Source organism: Engystomops pustulosus, chromosome 4 (genome assembly GCF_040894005.1).
Source record: "Engystomops pustulosus chromosome 4, aEngPut4.maternal, whole genome shotgun sequence".
Classification (NCBI taxonomy): domain Eukaryota; kingdom Metazoa; phylum Chordata; class Amphibia; order Anura; family Leptodactylidae; genus Engystomops; species Engystomops pustulosus.
In genome coordinates, this window is record NC_092414.1 from 191613709 (window position 1) to 191632620 (window position 18912).

Consider the following 18912-nt stretch of genomic DNA (forward strand, 5'->3'; position numbering starts at 1 on the left):
ACCATCACTGAGTGATGGGTGCTAAAACAGTAGTTTTGTAAAATTGCAAAGTAAGGGCTTAAAATTATTGTATCCTGTCCTTCACCCCCACACTGTGGCCTCCTGTTCTCCACCCTCTCCTACTGTGGCCCTCTGTCCTCAATCCTTCTCATACTGTGGCCCTCTGTCCTCAATCCTCCTCATACTATTCTCTCTATCCCCCTCATACTATGGCCCTCTGTCCTCCATCCCCCACATACTGTGGCCCTCTGTCCTCCACCTTCCACATACTGTGACCTCCTGTCCCCTATCCTCCTCTTACTGTGCCCCACTGTCCTCCATCCCCCTCATACTGTGGCCTCCTGTCCTCTACCCCCCTCATACTGTGGCCCTCTGCCCTCCACATTCCACATACTGTGGCCTCCTGTCCCCTATCCTCCTCTTACTGTGGCCCTCTGTCCTCCACATACTGTGGCCTCCTGTCCCCTATCCTCCTCTTACTGTGGCCCTTCTTCTCCTTCTGCCAGGCTCTGAATGTGACTCGGAGGAGGGAGCAAGGCCAGCCGAGGGATGTAGCTAAAGAGGAGCAGTTTGTGAGGAGGTAGCAGGGAGCTGACCCCCCTGTAAATATAATGTACATTTACTGTAGGTCTGTATATATAATTCATGGATGTATATGGTACTGTTTGTATATGTGATTGTAACTCACATGCACGAGTATAAATATATGCTTTTTTTTTCAAGGTGAAGGGAGGCCCTGACTCTCTTTGTAATGCCCCTGTTTATCCGCATTCTGGCTGTACTTGTGGATCGGTTGTAACACATAGTAAAGTGACTGGAAAAAGCCGATGACATCATTAGCCAGCTTTCCGTATTCTATACAGACTGTAAATACGAGTTAGGCCCCATGCACAAGAACTTATGTGGCAGCCATATGCTTGCCGTACTAATGGCAGGTAGCATACTGCCTTCATAGAAGTGATTTGTGCATGGCACGGTACGGTACGGTCAGCATGCTCCATCTTTCGCCGGTCAACTTCCTATGTGGGGGCGAGGAGCGTTCCCCCCCCACTTCTCCAGCCGTCTGTTTACTACGCCCAGGTCCTTGGCCCGGCGTAGCATACATTAGTGTGCATGAAGCCTGATACACACTGCCTCGCCAAAATTGTTGGGTTTAGACAATGGTTTTTTTTTGGTATGTCCTGGGGCTGTATAGCTGTGTTCATATAATTCATTTACCATATTTTTCGGACTATAGTCCAGTGCGCCTTATATATGAACCGTTCTTATAGACAACAGCTGCCTTGAACCTAGACATTTTAGCAGGCATTTATTGATGGTGCGCCTTAGTATAATCCCGTGCGCCTTATAGTCCGAAAAATATGGGTAGTATGGGTTTTAAAAGACTTTGTAAATGCATTATTACAGAATCCTTCAATTGTACCTCTGCCCCGCCCCGTACCTATTAACATCTCATGGTGACCACAATGAATATGAATTGCTTGTTGTTAGAATGTATATGGTCTGGTTGCCCACAAATGAATCTTGCCATGTTATGTACAGGCACAGATTTGGCATTGAAACTCATCTCCCAGTTTCGTCCCCCTCTATGGCATCACCTTATAACCATACCACACGTTTAAAAAAAAAAAAAAAAAAAAAAGGAAGATATTTTGACACTTTTTACTTACATAAAAAAATAAAATGTATTATTCTAACATAAATAATGATATAAAATAAATAAATTACAAAAAACAAAACAAAACCAGCCCTATAGGGTCGTGGTCGGAAGTTGGCCTTTGTGCCAGTATTTAAAATATCACAGGGTGGGGGTTTGGGGATGTGGTGACTGCTACAAATTTTGCATTGGGATCCAGAAACTTCAAGTGATTCTTCCAAAAGTCATTATTCCTCTACCTCCGGAATGGGTGCAGTTCTCTAGTAAGGTTGGTAATGTAGCATGGCATCTCTTTACAACCTCCATTTTTCCCATTGCTTTCAAAGTTGTAGGCCACATAATAGGCAAGACGGGTAAGTAATTGAGTCAGTTCGAGATCCTTCTCATTCCCACTAAGTAAATCGTATAAAGTCTTCAGGAAGATGGAGCCAGAGGGGTTATTAAACGCTGCATAACCTGAGAAGTAGAGCAACAACAAGGGTTAGGAGCCACATCAGAAGGACGCACAGAACAAGACGTTTCAGTTTCAGATCAAGAAAAATACATAGGGTGATGGTCTGTAGAGGTAGTTTTTGGGTCCATTAACCATTAATTAACTATAAAACATACCTTCACTACTTGCAAACATAACCACAGTATCACTGGGGAGGAAGTTAATGTGAGAAAAGGCGCTTATGTGTACGGGGGCGCTGTCCATCTCAAGCGTTGTGCCTTCATCTAGTTTGCTTCCACGACATGCCTGCAACCAAAGAGAAAAGGGATCATCATCCTGCTCATACATTAGTCATTGCCATGATCCCTCCATATATACCCACATAATACACCATAACCAATATCTAGAACTCACCTGTATAAAGAAGAGCTTAGGTATTCCAGCCAGCGCTGGGCTGTTGTGTGGAGAGATCCAGTTGTAGAGGTCTCTCAGCAGAACTGGTTCTCCGTAGAAGTCATATATGAGGCCCTCTTCACCATGGCTGGAGAGTATGCTGATAAAGCAATCGCCTTGTGGTTTCCTACTCTCTGTAGAAGAGTTAAGAAAAAAAAATAAGACCCTAAACTGCTAAACCAATAAAAGACCCTACAATAACCACAGTCCTTAATGGGGACGGGACTCCAATCATCCTTTTTTGCAACCACATTGTTCACTTTTTGGCTTGAGGACCTGATTAACTATGGGCCTTCAAGAATTTACTAAAATGTTTATATTTTTTATTTGCCATACTTTCCAACCTTTGGGTTACAGAAAGAGTGACAAAAAGAGTGGTGTGTGTAATTATTTTGCATAATAAACCATGCTCCTTGCCCCACCCCTTATACCTTGAATAATAGCGCAGTATATTCTCACCCTGTACAAAGCCCCATTCCTCCTCCCCTCTTATTTTGGTCCCTTTCTCTGCACCGTCTCTTATCATAAACCTTTCCCTCTTTCTAGAGTCCGGCTTCCTCCTCTCTCCGGGGCTCCAAGATGATGTGGCAAAGGGTTAGGTAGGGGGGTTGGAAAGCTCCTCCTTTTAGTTAACCCCGTTCCCTTCTCCTCCTCATCTCAAAGCCCCTTGGAGAGGGGGAGCAGGACTGCGGGAGCACAATGGAAGGGTGAGTCAAGTTGTTTTTGTTAAACAGTGAGGCGGCAGCAGGAGCTGAACCTGCCTCCTGGTCTCAGCTCTACACTTCTAGTGTGTCCAGTGGAGAGCAGGCGGCGGGACAGCATGGGCCATTCTCCCTACCGCCCTGGATGGCGGGACAGTGACAAAAAAAAAAAAAAAAAAAAAAAAAAAAGGGACTGTTCCACCAAAGTGTGATCTTATATTGTGGTGCATGGCCTCAATGTATTTGGTGCACCATAACAACTTTTTGTTGGTGTAATTATTCAACGAAAAAAGTATCAGGAAATGTATCAGGATTCAAAAGCTATGCCTAAAAGTGCGAGTGTCATAAAAAAACTGAATTGTGGCAGCAAAAAAAGAAAGTTATAATTGCCAGCAGAAAGCAAGAAACCCTCTCTGCCTAAATGTAAGATATTAAAGGAAGTATCAAAACATACATGGAAATATACCTTTATGATAACATATTGCCCATAGCAAACAGAGAAATTGCACTGGTGTATTATAAAGGCCCCAGCCTCCAGTGGTATCCCGAAGATGGCTTGTGAACATTCAGTTGCGCAGGTATGGGGCAGGAACACCGGCCATGGCCCCCCTTTACACCACCTCCACAGCAAGTGCTGGCGTACAAGTCCTGATAAATCACCCCCATAAAGTCTCATATTTTCTATACATATCCCATGTTGCCTGAGGTCGTTGCTTACAAGGGAATTTGTTCCAAAATAGTCGCTCTTGGCACATGCCGGATTTACTGGATCGGACCTAGAACTGCTAGAATTTCCATTCATTTTAGCAGTTGTAGGATTGTCCGGTAAATTTGGCATGCATGCAGAGTCAACATTTTGGAACAACCTTGCTCATGTGCTTTGGGCCTGATACTAACATCACAGGCTCCATTACCTTTCTGATAGATTTCTCTGATGTCGTTTGCGCTGACCTCCATGTGAAGAGACACTGCAAATCCGAGATTTGAGAGGACTTTGTGAAGGCGTTTTGTGTCATGTTTCACACCTTTCCTAGGAGCTAATCTTATCCCATTGCCTCCTGGTCGTGGGTGAAACTCTGTATTGGCAATAATAAGAGCGCTGGGCTTGGTCACCTTCGACATGATGAGTCACTATGAAAACAGAAGTGGGGAGAAGAAAATAAATCTTTATTAATAAGGAATCTATAGGAAATACATCTACTTACTATATTTCCTTTGTGTCCACTTGTTCATCATTGATCAATATATAAGGGATTATTTTGAAAAAAACTAAACAAAAAAAAAACAAACTAAATTTCCTCTTGATTTTGAAACCATTATTTGCCCCTCTCAAGAGTGACCAAGATGGTTGCTTACTCTGTGGGTTGTCAGGATTAGCAACATTAGTTAATGTAGGAGTTCCAACTATTAGTCTGCTTATTACACCTTGGCCGGGACAGGGATGCAGCATACAATCGGCTGGAGAGCTCTTCTCACCCCTCCCTACTCCATAGCAAGACGTACTACCGGGCCGTACATATGGCAAAAGATTGTGCATGCACAATGTGCTTCTACGGTGGCCATAATAGAGCATGTACAATGTACTTCTATGCTGACCATATGCTAGCTGCCATTTGTACGAAAGGGGCCTTACCCAAAGAGGAAAGGGACCAACAAGAGCGTCTCCATGTGGAGGACCGAACATGTCAATGAATTACAGCCCATTTATTTCTACTGGAGACATAGAATTCTTAATTTTTCTAGTCACGATGCTGCAGGTGAATTAAATACTGCTTGTAGGTTTACAAGTTAATGGGGTTATCCAGGATCAGGGCCTGCGGGAATGGAATAGTCATCATTTGATTTTACTTTCGGTGGAAAAAAAACTCCTTTGCCTCCTAAACTTGTTGCTACCCTGGTATGGTTAAGCCAGGGTGGCAGCAGGTTTTGCTTGGGCACAGCCATTAGCAGTCAACGTTTGCAGTTACATGGTGAGGAATTTTTAATTCATATACTGTAACATGGGGGAAATTTATCACAAGTGTCTAAAAGAGCAGAATTGTTCTAGTTGCCCATGATAACCAATCAGGGCTTAGCTTTCATTTTCCCACAGCTGTTTATAACAATAAATTTGAGCTGTGATTGGTTTCTGTGGGCAACTAGAACACTTTTACCTCAGAAACTTCTGATAAATGTCCCCAGTGAGTGTATCCAAGGGTCTCTTTTCCTCAGTGACCCCCATCATCTGGACCGGTGTTGCTCTCACTATCTGGAGTTTTATTTGCTTGATATTGTGACCGAGTCTAATTTTATTACGCTTGACTTATGAGGAATCTTAGTCTTAATTTTTACAGTGTTCTATTTTTGTAAGATAATAAATAAAGGCCTCGGCCTGTTATTTTTCGCTATTGTTCAGTGGCGTAACTAGAAGCTGATGGGCCCCAGTGCAAAGTCTGTGCCAGGCCCCTGACTATAATGTATGGTTTATAGTAATAGTCTTCTCTTAGGCCCAGGTGCGACCTCAAACTCTGCACCCCCTCAAGTTACGCCCCTGCTTTTGTCATTTTTGGACCCCCTGATCCCTGTATTTAAAAGCCCCCTGATCTCAGACAACCTCCTTTAGATATTTCTGACCCCTGAGGGCGGTGCACAGGGATGCTATGTCAATAGATTTGAAGGGGGTCCCATTCCCCATTTTTTAGTATATACTATCGTTCTTGGGAGTTATATGAATCTACACTACAAAAATATTAAATTTAATCTAAATAATTTATCAGGGGTTTTGATGCTCGTATCTTTTTCTACTCAATATTTGATTAGTTACGGCAGGAACATTGTTAGCAGGGTTGCTGAGTAAGACTCATGTAAAATGTAGGCCCGAAATAACCCACAGGGGCGCAGGCCTGTCACTGAACATTACACCTCAGGAGAACGATCAAGAGAAATGTGGTTTTCTGTTAATGACACTTTCAGGTCTCAGACACTAATGGAAACGATTATAAAACAAAACTTCATTCAACCTAATGCTGTTTGTCACCAAAATATTGTCCTGACAAGCAGCATCGCTCCTGGATGTGACAAGGAATGACAGCTGCAATTGAAATATTCTGTGGCGCCCCAGGCTAGTGATGTCCCCCGGAGTAAATAGAACAGGATACAGGGATAGCTTCCTTGTAATACATGCACATTATAAGTCTGCTGACACTAAAGCCGCTGCTGGAAACAACCCCCCTTCCAACGCCACATTAAAAAAAAACAAAAAAAAAACAAAGAAAAACTTGCCCGTAAAATACAAGTTCTTTTTCTGTAAAGTTATAAAAAATTTAATTCAGCAGTTTCTTAATTTTTTTTTAAGACAAAATGGCCACCATCACAGTTGCAAATCATATAGCTCCTATAGATATTTTAGATAGCTGTTGGCCTAATACTTGTTCAGCAGGGCTACTCCAAACACAGGCAAACAAGTCTTATTACTTGAAAAAAAAAATAATATTTTTTATTTCTGTACTCACTCATGTGAGTTACACACATTTATACACTCATGTGCACACATATCGAGCATATACACATAACGGCTACAGCATATATACAATACATCACATATATGTTATAGACAGTATGCTGTACAATATTCAGCATTATATGTACATAAAAGGTGCATATCCTCCACTTTTTAGTGTTTCAGGTCGGATGATGGGGCCCCCTCACACCGCAGGCCCTAAAGCAGCTGCTACGGCTGCTACCACTGTAGTTACGCCCCTGACAGGCATGCTTCACTACACATAAGTTAGTACCCCCTTCATCTAGCCCACGACTTTATTTAAGCATTTTCTATTACAGTTGTGGTGGAGCTTGACTACCATTGACTATCCGTCCTAGTTTAACAGATGATATTCTAATCTATGGTTACCTAATGTTAGAGATGTGACAACCAGTTTTCTAAGCCACTAATTTGTCACTTCCCTTCCTCCACTCGACAGATCATACATAATGGATTCATTTTCTGCATCCAGTTGGACAGTATCATGAGGAGAGCTCAGTACAAGCCACATGAATATAATTTATAGTACTTTATTTTTTTACCATAGATCAGTTGTGTAGTCAAGATGTTTCCAAATCCATCTTTCATGGTCTAATATTGCCATGTTATTATTTTAGCACTAGCTGCAGGTGAAGAAGATGGCTTTTAAGGAGATCAAAGCTAATGGGCACAGTCACAACTATGACCATAGTGACCTCTATGGTTACACCATTGTGAGTCCAGTACATGTATTCATGTAAAATGATGTCATTTTTGTTGACTGTGTCTGACAAAATCATGTGTATGGGGAGTCTCGGGATATATAAGAGCCAAACCGTTCATATTGGAGCTGAAGAAATCATACTAGCTTGACAGTCATGTTACAAGCGTTGGACAACTTGCCTCATAGGGGGTCTCAGACTATACACAGACATACAACAAGTGTCTGTTCACAAGGTTTGATCAGTGTCCCACAAAAGGGAGCATCTCCCATGGGAAACTTTGGGAACATGATTTAATGGATGCTACTGGATTGTATCTGTCACTTAGACATGTTTTCCACAGCTTTGATCTATACTCGTGTTTTCCTCCGGTTTTCTATTTCCACCATGAGTGCAGCTGCTATGGGGCCCGCAATGTCAGGTGGCCTGTCATTCGACCTGACCCACTAAAGAGTGGAGGATGTGCAAAATTCTATACACATTGTACATCATAATATGTATATTCCTTTAAGGGCGCAGGGTTTTTTCATAAATTTTTCACTCTCCAGCTTCAAAAATCCATACCTTTCTCATTTTTCCATGTACAGAGCTGTGTGAGGACTTATTTTCTGCATAACAAATTTTAGTAATACTCAGATATTAGCGGTGGGTGTTTGCTGCAATATGTAGCAAACCCCACCTCTGAATGAAGAGGCCCTACCTCTCCTAGTTATACCCCTGATTGCCACTGTTCTCCAGAGTTGTCTATGGTTGGACATGTCACTCATATCTGATCGTGGGAAAGGTGACTGCACCCTGTAGATGTATAGATGAAACCTCCAGTTATGTACATAGGATGTAATACTCAGACACACATCACAACCCAGTAAAATAAATAGTACGGTGACTACTACATGACACGTCCTGCGGATATGTCATGGATACTGTTCATGAGAATACCCCTTTAAGACAGAAACTTTGGGTGAGTGAATATAACATTTTAGGTTTCGCTTGGGCTCGCCTTAGACCATCTTTCTGTCAGCCTTAGGCACATATTCATGACGACAATAAATGTGACAGATGCAGGGAGAGAGGAGATGGGAGAGAGTTGTTGGATATCGGATGCTGTAGCTCAATGACCAGCATCATGCGACTGAAACTCGACAACATCAAATGCAATATTTTCTAATGCATCAGTACCCATGACTGTTATTTTAACAAACTGCAGGCCTGATCTTTAAAAGGAAAGCCTTATCAAGTCAGAACAGTTTTTCACAGATCACAAGTATCCGTGAAAAAAACACCCCCCCCCCCCCAAAAAAAAAACAGATGACCTGCTGCTGCAAATCGACACTAGAAAAAAAAACATGGAAGAAAACATCCATTTTTCATGTCAAATATTCCGTACTTTCGTGGCATTGTTCACACACCCCAGATACCACCGGTTTTTATCAGTAAATTAAAGTCATTTTATATTCCACTATATTTTCCCTTTTTTACATAACAATTTTTCCTTGAAAATACTAATATAAAGCACTGACCAGATCTGCAATGCATAAAAGATCTGTGCCCACTGTGTATGGTGCAGAATGAAAAGCAGTCAGTGCAGGACAATGCATGTGAAAGGGGTTTGACCAACATTGGATATGTATAAAATGACATAATGCACAATAGCAATATAAAAAGCATGAAGTCTAACAAATAACACATGGCAGTTACCTGCGCTCCTCTAGTCCTGTGCCTCTACCACCACTGTACTATGACTCTTATGTAGGAGTGTGGGCGGGTAATCCAGCCAGGTGTCACACCTTCCATCAGCCAGGTAATTCCACCTTCATAGACCTGTACAATCTTATGCACTCTGTCCCGGGGCTACTCATACATGGACCAACATCTAGAAATGCTGGTGACTTTCTTCACCTAAGGCCATAGTATTTTTACATATAGTGTAACTATCAGTTTCATGCAATGTAGTTATAAAATAGTTAAAAAAATCCAGCTGGATAAAAATCTATCCTGGCCAGAGGGAACTGGGAGGGGCATAGCCCGATCGCATTTACGCTTCAATAGTAACATATGCAATTGGTAACGGACACCTTATTCACACATCCGTTTTTTCTTATGGTGTGCCAAAGTATGATTTACATCCCACCCCCAGTGGAACTTAATGCAATACAACAGCTGATAAGAGGAGATTTGCCTAATTTGATTACTGTTAACATTGCGCTTACAAAATGCATGTGTTAATGCCACGTGTGAGTGCACCCTCAGAGTGGTTTCCCACGTACCGTTTTCGTGGGTGGGGGTTTGGTAAAAATGCATATGTGTTTCCAAAGAAACACAATGAAACGCATATGTGTTTTAGGCAAACCCGCTACCACTTGCGTTTTGGATGCCTTTAAAAATGAGACGAAAACAGCACATGGGAAACTAGGGGTCCATCTACTGCGACATGGAAATATTACCTGTATATTCTCAGGCCGCGTTTACAGAATGCATTTTCATCGCGTCTGAAAGGCACAACAAAAGCATCAGGCAAAACACATCAGTATTAGGGCGCGTTCAAACGTTGCGTTTTGACCTGCGTTTTCATTGCGTTTGAAACGCATATACAACAGCTGAGAAGAGGTGATTTGCCTAATTACATCACTGTTAACGTTTCCGTTTACAAAACGCATCGTAAACGCGATGTTAACGCATGCGTTTTGTTAACGCATGCGTTAACATAGCGTTTACAGACATAAACGGTAATGTAATAAGGCAAATTACCTCAAATCAGCTGTTGTATATGCGTTTCAAAAGCAATGAAAACGCAACCAAAACGCAACGTGTGAACGCGCCCTCAAGATAGTAAAAACACGGATGTATTTTGAGTTGCGTTTTTGCCAATGTACTTGCAATGTGTTTTAAAATGCAAAATGCCAACACAGCCTAAGACCATGTGCACATGTGATTGAATTGTGTTTTAAAATGCATTTTAGGCGCATCTGGAGAATCTCCTTCCAGAACGCAGATGTGTAGACCTTAATGCTTGCATTTGGTAAGTAGTAACGTGCTTTGTTGCTACTTACCCAACCTAAGCATTTAATGCTAAACAAATCTGTGTTCAGGGAGGAGATTCTCCATATGGACATAAAATGGAATTCCATCTTGTGAACATAAGGTCCAGCATTAGGTAGGTCCTATTAAAAGCAATCAGTGCCTCTGCCAGCCCATATTGTGGCCTCTCATTTCCCCTTTATATTGTGCCCACTCTCATCTCCACCTCATATTGAGGCCCCTCTCAATTATCCCTGATATTGTGGCCCCATGTATACCCCTCATATTGCAGGTGACATCCCTCACCGGGGCCTAGCCTTTTCTTGGGAATTCTGTACAGATGGTCGGATTACTGGGAGTGATCTTGGAGAGTGAACCTCAGGAGTTTGGTCACCAGCCTGGTTGCAGAACTCAAGACCTCTAACTCCTCCCTGACTAAGTGTTTTGTTAATCCCTGGTCGGGTGATCTCACTCTCCAATCACACTTCAGTTCAAAAGGAAGCATGTAATTGGACAATAACATTAATGAACAAGATTAACCCTTGCCTATCCAGGCAGAATCTACTACTGCATATTACCTCTGTATGTACTGTATGGTACAAGGGGCTTATTCGCAAACAGTCCACTGCCTGGCAGGGGTGTTGCACATGCCCCTTCTCTTAGCCCCCCATATTGTTGTCCCCTCTCATACACCCATATTGTGGGCCCCCTCTCATATCCCCCCATATTATAGGCCCCCTCTCATATCCCTCTACATTAGCCCCAATATTGTGGTGCACTCTGATATCCCACTGGTGTGAGTCCCCTCTCATAGCCCCCAAAATTGTGGCCCCCTCCCATACCCTCCATATTGTGCCCCCCTACTTGTCCTCTTTTCCTTGTTTTAAATGAAATTAAAAAATAAACACCACATACTCACCTGTCCCTTCGCCCCAGCAGCTCTCCTCTTCTCATCTTCCTCTATGGCTGTGATGCTGGCAGAAGATGACATCATTACTGCCGGCATCACAGCCTCACCAGGGGACGATGATGATGCAGAGAGCTAATAGCGCCATTCTGTAATTCAGCTCCATACTGGACACAGATAGAGTTGAAGTCCCATCATGGACGTCAGGAGCGGAGTCAGCGGCGGCAGGGCCAGCACCTGGCAGAGGTGGAGCTAAAAGACGTTGGGGCTCACCGGTGCTTTCACTGACACACTGGTGGGGCAGGAACCCACTATTGGGCATGACCCCTTTACGCCTCTCCACGCTCACTTGCCATGCCTCTAAAATAGCAACTATGTCAAGCCCTGCACGCACATTCAAGGCATAATAAATCCACCACTTGTGGGTTTCCTCCGGTTTCCTCCCACACTCCAAACCATACTGGTGGGTTGATTAGATTGTGAGCCCCACGGGGACAGGCACCATTTTGGCAAATACTGTGCAGCGCTGCGTAATCTGTGTGCGCTATATAAATAAAGAATTATTATGTAGAGGACGGGACTCGTAGCATCACAGGGATACACGGAGACACTTCTTTCCTGTCAAACAGCAGCTACAACACTGCAATGATGAAACCTTTTAATTGCTGCTGCCAGGAAGTCCCAGTCATACAATCTTGTGTCACTACCAGGAATTTCCTCAGGTTGTTAGGTCATGTGCTGTATTAGTAGTAGCCCCAGGCTGACACACAATTGATAGGACTGTAAAAGGAAATAATATAGTCTTAATACTAGTGTCAATGGGTCAATGAAATTCCATATGATTAAATTCCTGGATAGTTCTGATCATACTACAGCATTGTGAAGGAGAACTGAACTTCCTCTGAATGAGGAAAAATAGCATTCATATAGAATAACATTCATTGTGACTATAATCTTGCCTCTTCTGTGATTTTTCACATGTTAGATTCTTATTGTCTGACCTGAAAAATAAGAATCACCCCACCGTCCACGGACAAAAGGATGTCAGTAATTAGCTACCCTGTTTCCCATAAAATAGGACATCCCCCGAAAATAAGACTTAGTACAATTTTGTTCAGGCTTAGAAATATAAGGCCTCCCCTGAAAATAAGACCTAGTGACGGTCATTGCTACAGCTCCCCCCAAGCCATACATTAGTATTAGTAGATCATTTAGATGCTGCAAGAGGTTGTGACATGTGGGAAGAAATCATGGGATAAAATCTCTGACTGTTGCACTGCAAATGCGATACCAGCAGCTAGATGGACAAGAAGGGGATCATTGAGAGATTGAGGCCAATGATTCCAGTAGAAATGGAGTTAGAAATTCTGCATGAAATAAGTTTGGAGAGTTATAAGGATGTTAGAGAAGTTGATATTTTGTTCAACAATAAATGTGAATTCTTTTCCATGGAAATATAAGACATCCCCTGAAAATAAGACCTAGTGCCTCTTTAGGAGCAAAAATTAATATAAGACACTGTCTTATTTTCGGGGGAAACAGGGTACTACGCATGTGTGACCACCAGTAACGGACACAGAAAGCTGATATTCCGAAAGTCAATCAAAAGAACACCAGGGGGAGCCATAACAGGTAAATAGAGCAGCATGTCTTCAATTATTAAAAAAAAAAAAAATTGGGGCAAATGTGAAAGCCCTTTCAAGCAACACCACATCCCCTTTTTAAAGTAGTAAAAGTATCTGAAAACTGCCTAAAACCCCACATTTCTTTTGCAAATGATTACGTTTTTTAGTGGATCTTATTTGAGACAAAATGGTTCGTATGCAGATTTCTGTTTTCGTAAGGACACATTCAGATGGCCGTCTGTGGGGATGTATATGCACTCGCGAATAAGTCCCCATAGATGGCAATGGCGGCCCGGTGCTACACATGTGGGCCACCATTCTGCGCGGTAAATGGGGAAAAGATGGAGCATGCTCTATCTTTCCCCGTGTGGCACTTTCCTCTATGGAGGAAAAAAGGGGTCACCTCCTCTCCAGCGCACAGCGCTGTGTAAAAGTACCCTTAGGGTGAGGTCACGTGTACCGCTTGTGCTACATTTACAAAAGCAGCGTCAGGATACGGGAGCGGGACTTGGCCCAATGTTTTAATGCAAGAGACCGGTTTCTGGTTACCAATCACATGCGTTTCCATAGAGAGGCATACGTGAGTGGGCTGAGGCCCGTCCCCGTGACCTAGCGCCCGTCCCCGTGTAAATGCAGTGCTAGCTCTACGTGTGACTACGTGAGAGAAGTTCACCCCCCATCCCTCATGGAGGGGGGGGGGATTATACAGCTGATACCTATCGGTAACTGCTGAGGTCTCTGCTGGAATCAATGACAGAAGTTAACCTGTTAGTTCCACCGCAGCACCTTACAGTGCTGTAAATTAATGCCACCATCTTGGATTGGAGATTGCCCCCCCCCCCCCCTCCTGTGGCTTCATCGGGCTTTAGCTGGGAACTTGTTAGAGATTTTTTTGGTTGTCATTTGATACGTTCCGTTGGTGTCTGCTAGAGGCAAACTGTAACAGAGAAACCTGTAGTTTCTGCTCAACCTCCATCATCTGCCTGTCAGTCAGTAGTATATGACCTGGGACCGGGGTTATTTTTACTACTGATAGAAAATCCAAGTCATGTCACCCTGTGTCATCAGCAGGAAATTCCTATCTGTTATGTGGCAATAACTCATGTTTGTATGACATTCTATATAATGTGAATACTTTCTCCGATTTTCTGAGAACTGCTGTCCCGCCTCCGCTGGCATTCTATTCCAATACATAGACTAGGGTGCATCACAGCTAGATACAGATGGTTGTCATATGGTGGCTGTATTTTTGCCTCCTTATGGTATGTTCTGTAATAACATAAATTTGGTTTATGGATTAGGTCTGGTTGTTGCAGTGGTAATAGAGATGCCACAATGACACCATATTTTGGTCACAGAATCTTTTATGGAAAGCGATATATGAATTTTCTATGCTAGATCATGTAAAAGACATGAATATAGAAAGATTTACAGTATTTTTACTGTTATGTGTTTCTTATGGTGCCCTCTAGTGTTCAGGTTTCAATTGTGAAGCTTTGAGATTCCTACTTTTCTGCATAAGAGAATGAATCACCATGTGCAAGAGGATCTCAGGGATGAGATTGAGCTACTGAGCATGTGCGTCCACCAGCACCGGACACATAGACGTAGATTTATCAAGAGTTGCATTTTCGGTGTGTGCTTTAATATCCCTTGCAATTAAGTAATATGTGGCAAATTTATTATAAGGGGTTTATTCCTCCATTCACCAAACGGGAATCGGCCAGGCAGTTTGGGACAACTAATCCGCTAGCATGATTTTTTTCCAGCTGGGGTTTAGGGTCTGAACCATATTGGGCTCTCCTCTGTCAAAAACATGTGATGTCGTACAGTGCATAAGGCACTAAGTAAGGTCTGGATATTGGTCCTCTACACACTGAAGAAAGATTGAAGAATGTTCTTTCCAAAAGTGGATTATAATACCTTCTAGGGGGCCCATGGCCACCCAAACCACCTTCCAAATTTTATACTGAGAAGCGCTCAGTCCAGTCTCCTGGATCCCGGCTCTTATTAACTGGAGAAATATCAGAGATGTGAATTGGACGTGATATAGATATTTCTGAGGTTCTGCATACTGAGAAAATTAGTGTGGGCCTGAGGCGTTGCTGCTTCACTGCTCTTCAGGAACGCAGAGGATCTGTCTCAGCATTTATCATTTGCCTTCAGAGAGAAGAGTTCAACATACCTGTGTCATAAATTGTCACATGCATTCAACATTTTTCAAGGGAACCTGTCAGGATGATTTGGGGCGCATAATCACCCTCCTACCATTAATATCAAGATAGATCCCTAGCCTTTTCCTGTGGGCCTGGAGGCAGCCGGGGCCGAGAATACCGGAGTGGCTGGCGGTTGCGGCCTTGGCACGCTAGTGTCACGATGCTTGGTATGGGGACCGGAGAGCTGTCCTACAGCCTGGCAGGTCTCCAGCAGGTGGTGTGTGCAAGAAATATGGAGGGAGAGGCTGAGGCAGGGCCGCATCTGCCATGAGGCGGGATGAAAATTTCGCCGCAGATGCGGAGCCCTGAGGCAGGCGGCGAAACAGCTGTAGGTGATTTGGGCACTCGCCCAAATCACCCACAAGCAGTGCAGACCTGCCGCTGCCTCGATTCCTCACAGTAGCGCTGATGGAGGACGCTGGCGGCATGACATCATCAAACGCCGCCTGTGTCCTCCATCAGCGCTACTGTGAGGAATCGAGGCAGCGGCAGGTCCGCACACGAACAACAGCGCTGCTGGCAGGAGGAGGGGGAAGGCTGGCTCCCGGTCGGCTGATGAAGGAGAAGGGTCAGACGGGAAGCCTGTGCAGAGGCTTCACTGGCTGGTGGAGCAGCAGTCAGATGGAGAGTTATCACTTTGCTGCTGCTCCACCACAGCCGGGCAGCCAGAAAGTATCCTCCGCTGAGCTCTCTGCTCCTGCTGTAGAAGCTCCGATGAGCAAGCTCCGCCCACCAGCTCAGAGCTCCTGAACTTCATCAGCAGCTATGTGTGCTGCTGTGTGTAAGCTACAGGTATGTTGCTGGGTGTATGCTGGGTGTATGCTGGGTGTATGCTGTGCATGTTGCTGTGCGTAAGCTACAGGTATGCTGCATGTTGCTGTGTGTATGCTGCTGCCTGCTGTGTATGCATGCTGTGTATATGCTGCTGTGTGTATGTTGCATGCATGTTGCTGTGTGTATGTTGCATGCATGTTGCTGTGTGTATGTTGCATGCATGTTGCTGTGCGTATGATGCTGTGCGTATGATGCTGTGCGTATGATGCTGTGTATGCTGCTGCCTGCTGTGTGTGATGCTGTGTATGCTGCTGCCTACTGTATGTGATGCTGCATGTATATGATGCTGTGTATGCTGCTTCCTCGTGTTTGTGATGCTGTGTATGCTGCTGCCTGCTGTATGTGATGCTGTGTATATGCTGTGTGTGTATGATGCTGTGTATGCTACTGTCTGCTGTGTGTGTGTGATGCGGAGTGTATGCTGCGGCCTGCTGTATGTGATGCTGTGTGTATGCTGCATGTATATGCTGTGTGTGTATGATGCTGTGTATGCTGCATGTATATGCTGTGTGTGTATGATGCTGTGTATGCTGCTGTGTGTGTATGATGCGGAGTGTATGCTGCGGCCTGCTGTATATGATGCTGCATGTATATGCTGTGTATGCTGCGTGTGTATGATGCTGTGTATGCTGCTGTCTGCGTATGACGCGGAGTGTATGCTGCGGCCTGCTGTATATGATGCTGCATGTATATGCTGTGTGTATGATGCTGTATCTGATGCTGTGTATGCTGCTGCCTGCTGTGTGTATGCTGCATGTATATTCAGTGTGTGTATGATGCGGTGTGTATGCTGCTGCCTGCGGTATGTGATGCTGTGTATGGTCCTCCTGCTTACTTATTTTTGACCCCCTCAGTTACTCTTTTGACCCCTCCATCTACCACCTGCTGATGTACCAGCAAGATCCTCTGAAGAAAAATGGGTAAGTCATGATTCATTATAGGAGTAGTGGTTTATTTCATATATATGGCTGATGTATGTATACCGTAGATTAAAAATGTGTATTAATGTGGAATGTTAATGTAGTAAGTTGTATGTACATATATATATGTACAGATAGAATGTTTCGCGTATTTATGTACTTTTAGTGTAAATACTATTTAATTTCCATTAGAAGAGACCGGGTTCTGGTTACCGATCACATGCGTTTCCATAGAAACGTATACGTGATCGGGCCAAGACCCACCTCTGTACACTAGTGCTATGTTAGTAAACATAGCGCTAGTGTTAAGTTGCGTATGTACATTCAGTGGGCGGTATATAGAAGGAGATCAGGGCTAGGATTTTTTTTTTTTTTAAAGGGGGGGAGGGGGCAACATTTCAGTTTTCGCCTCAGGCAGCAAAAAAGCTAGAATCGGCCCTGGGCTGAGGTACTGGTTCTCCCTGGGGTAACCCCTGAGTGTCTGTAGTATGAGTCCCTGAGTAATGGATGGGGAAGCTGGTGGTGGTAGACAGCCATAACCAGGGATCAGACGGAGGCAACGTTGTGCAAATCAACTTACTGGAAGAGTCCTGGAGAGCTGGTCCACAGGAAGCCTACACGCAGCCTGGTATAAGCTTCTGGCTGGGCTGGTACAGATGGAGCTTTGTCCGGGTGGTGAATTTCAGCTCTAGGCTTAAGTCTCCAGACTTGCCCTGGGTGCTAGGCAGGGGCCTGAAGCACCCGTGGTTCCTGGTATTAGGACACTGGCTGGTGCGGCACTGAAATGTGCTACTCACTACTTTTCTCACTGCTCAGACAGACCATGACTGAACCATGTGCTCCCGCCCACCAGGGGTTTATATACTCCCTTGGTCAGCTGGTAGCACTTCTCCAATCAGCTTTCAGCTTGCTTTACAAGAACATCTTTGGACAACAGCATTAGGTATTGTTAACTCTTGCCTTGCCAGGCAGCGGCTACAGCTGCAATCACTAAGTTCTCCAGACTTAGGCCATTTTTAGTAGAGCGTTTTCAGATCGGAAAAAACGCATGCTTTAAAAAACGCATGCGTTTTTAAAAATTCATGCGTTTTTGACCAGTTTGAATTAAGATAATTGGTCAAACCTGTCAAAAACGCATGCGTTTTTATCAATGTGAAAAACGGCCTAAAAACGCCACGTGTGTCTTCACCCTTAGGCTGGTGCCACACGTGACACTTTGTCTGCATTTGAAAATGCAAACGCAGACAAAGCCGCACCTACCGGGAACGAGATGCCGGTGTTTTGCGTTAACTGTCGCACACGACCGTTTTGTGGCACAGTTGCACTAAGCACCATGCGACAGGAATTAGGGGCGTCCCGACGCTCAGTCAGACCGTGCTCCAAATTCTACATGCAAAGTCTGTCGCACGCCGTATGTTAAAGGTGAACCACAAAAACCTCTATCGGACCAGTGCAGGGAAGCGACAGATTCATGATTTCTGGTGCACGTTCTTAATGAATCTGTCACACATTATACACAGGCAGCACTTCTAGTGCAGTTTCCCACATTCTTAGTACATGTGCCGCAGCAATTCTAATATATTAACCCCTTAAGTTCACAACCCTTTTTCATTTGTGAATTTCCATTTTTCACTCCCCACTTTCAAAATTCCTGATCTTTTTCCCCCTCCGTGTACAGAGCTGTATGAGATCTTGTTTTCTGTGCTCCCTGCTGTCTGGTCTGGATACAGCGATGCTGAGCCACCGGGGAATGGCAGCAGCCAGACACCTAGTGCGCAGCACAGGCTTGCCAGGCGCCATCCCGGGGACTGAGCAGACGGACTAGGCCCGAGGAGAAGGAAGATCCCGAGACGCGATCATCGGCCGATCAGTGTGGAGGCTGCAGAGAGGATACATCTTCTGGTAAGTATATACATATATATGTGTG

General features: G+C 44.1%; 1 protein-coding gene and 1 long non-coding RNA gene across 4 annotated transcripts; one reads left to right on the plus strand and one right to left on the minus strand.

Annotated features, from left to right (window-relative positions):
* Positions 1-1649: 1649 nt before the first annotated feature.
* On the minus strand, positions 1650-17803 carry LOC140127889 (caspase-7-like). Of its 3 annotated transcripts, none has more exons than XM_072149077.1 (5): positions 17566-17803; positions 4159-4375; positions 2505-2677; positions 2267-2396; positions 1650-2113 (listed from the first exon to the last, which is right to left on the minus strand). In XM_072149077.1, the coding sequence occupies exons 2-5, from the start codon at positions 4364-4366 to the stop codon at positions 1893-1895; spliced, it is 732 nt and encodes a 243-aa protein (XP_072005178.1). In that variant the 5' UTR covers positions 4367-4375; positions 17566-17803; the 3' UTR covers positions 1650-1892. The 3 variants fall into 3 exon arrangements, with proteins under 3 accessions (XP_072005178.1, XP_072005180.1, XP_072005179.1); XM_072149079.1 differs by lacking the exon at positions 17566-17803 and adding an exon at positions 9164-9269; XM_072149078.1 differs by lacking the exon at positions 17566-17803 and adding an exon at positions 9159-9269 and having other exon boundaries at positions 4159-4377.
* Positions 15791-18880, plus strand: LOC140127890 (uncharacterized). The gene is made up of 3 exons (XR_011855074.1): positions 15791-16023; positions 16920-16985; positions 18664-18880. It is a non-coding gene; the product is annotated as an uncharacterized lncRNA (long non-coding RNA).
* The last annotated feature ends 32 nt before the right edge of the window (positions 18881-18912 follow it).

Excerpts from the sequence above, each read along its gene's own strand:
- LOC140127889 (XM_072149077.1), bottom strand. The coding sequence starts at position 4,366 with ATGTCGAAGGTGACCAAGCCCAGCGCTCTTATTATTGCCAATACAGAG. Across the intron at positions 2,397-2,504 it reads CTAAGCTCTTCTTTATACAG|GCATGTCGTGGAAGCAAACT; the intron begins GTGAGTTCTAGA and ends CTTTGGTTGCAG. Across the intron at positions 2,114-2,266 it reads TATGTTTGCAAGTAGTGAAG|GTTATGCAGCGTTTAATAAC; the intron begins GTATGTTTTATA and ends TCTACTTCTCAG.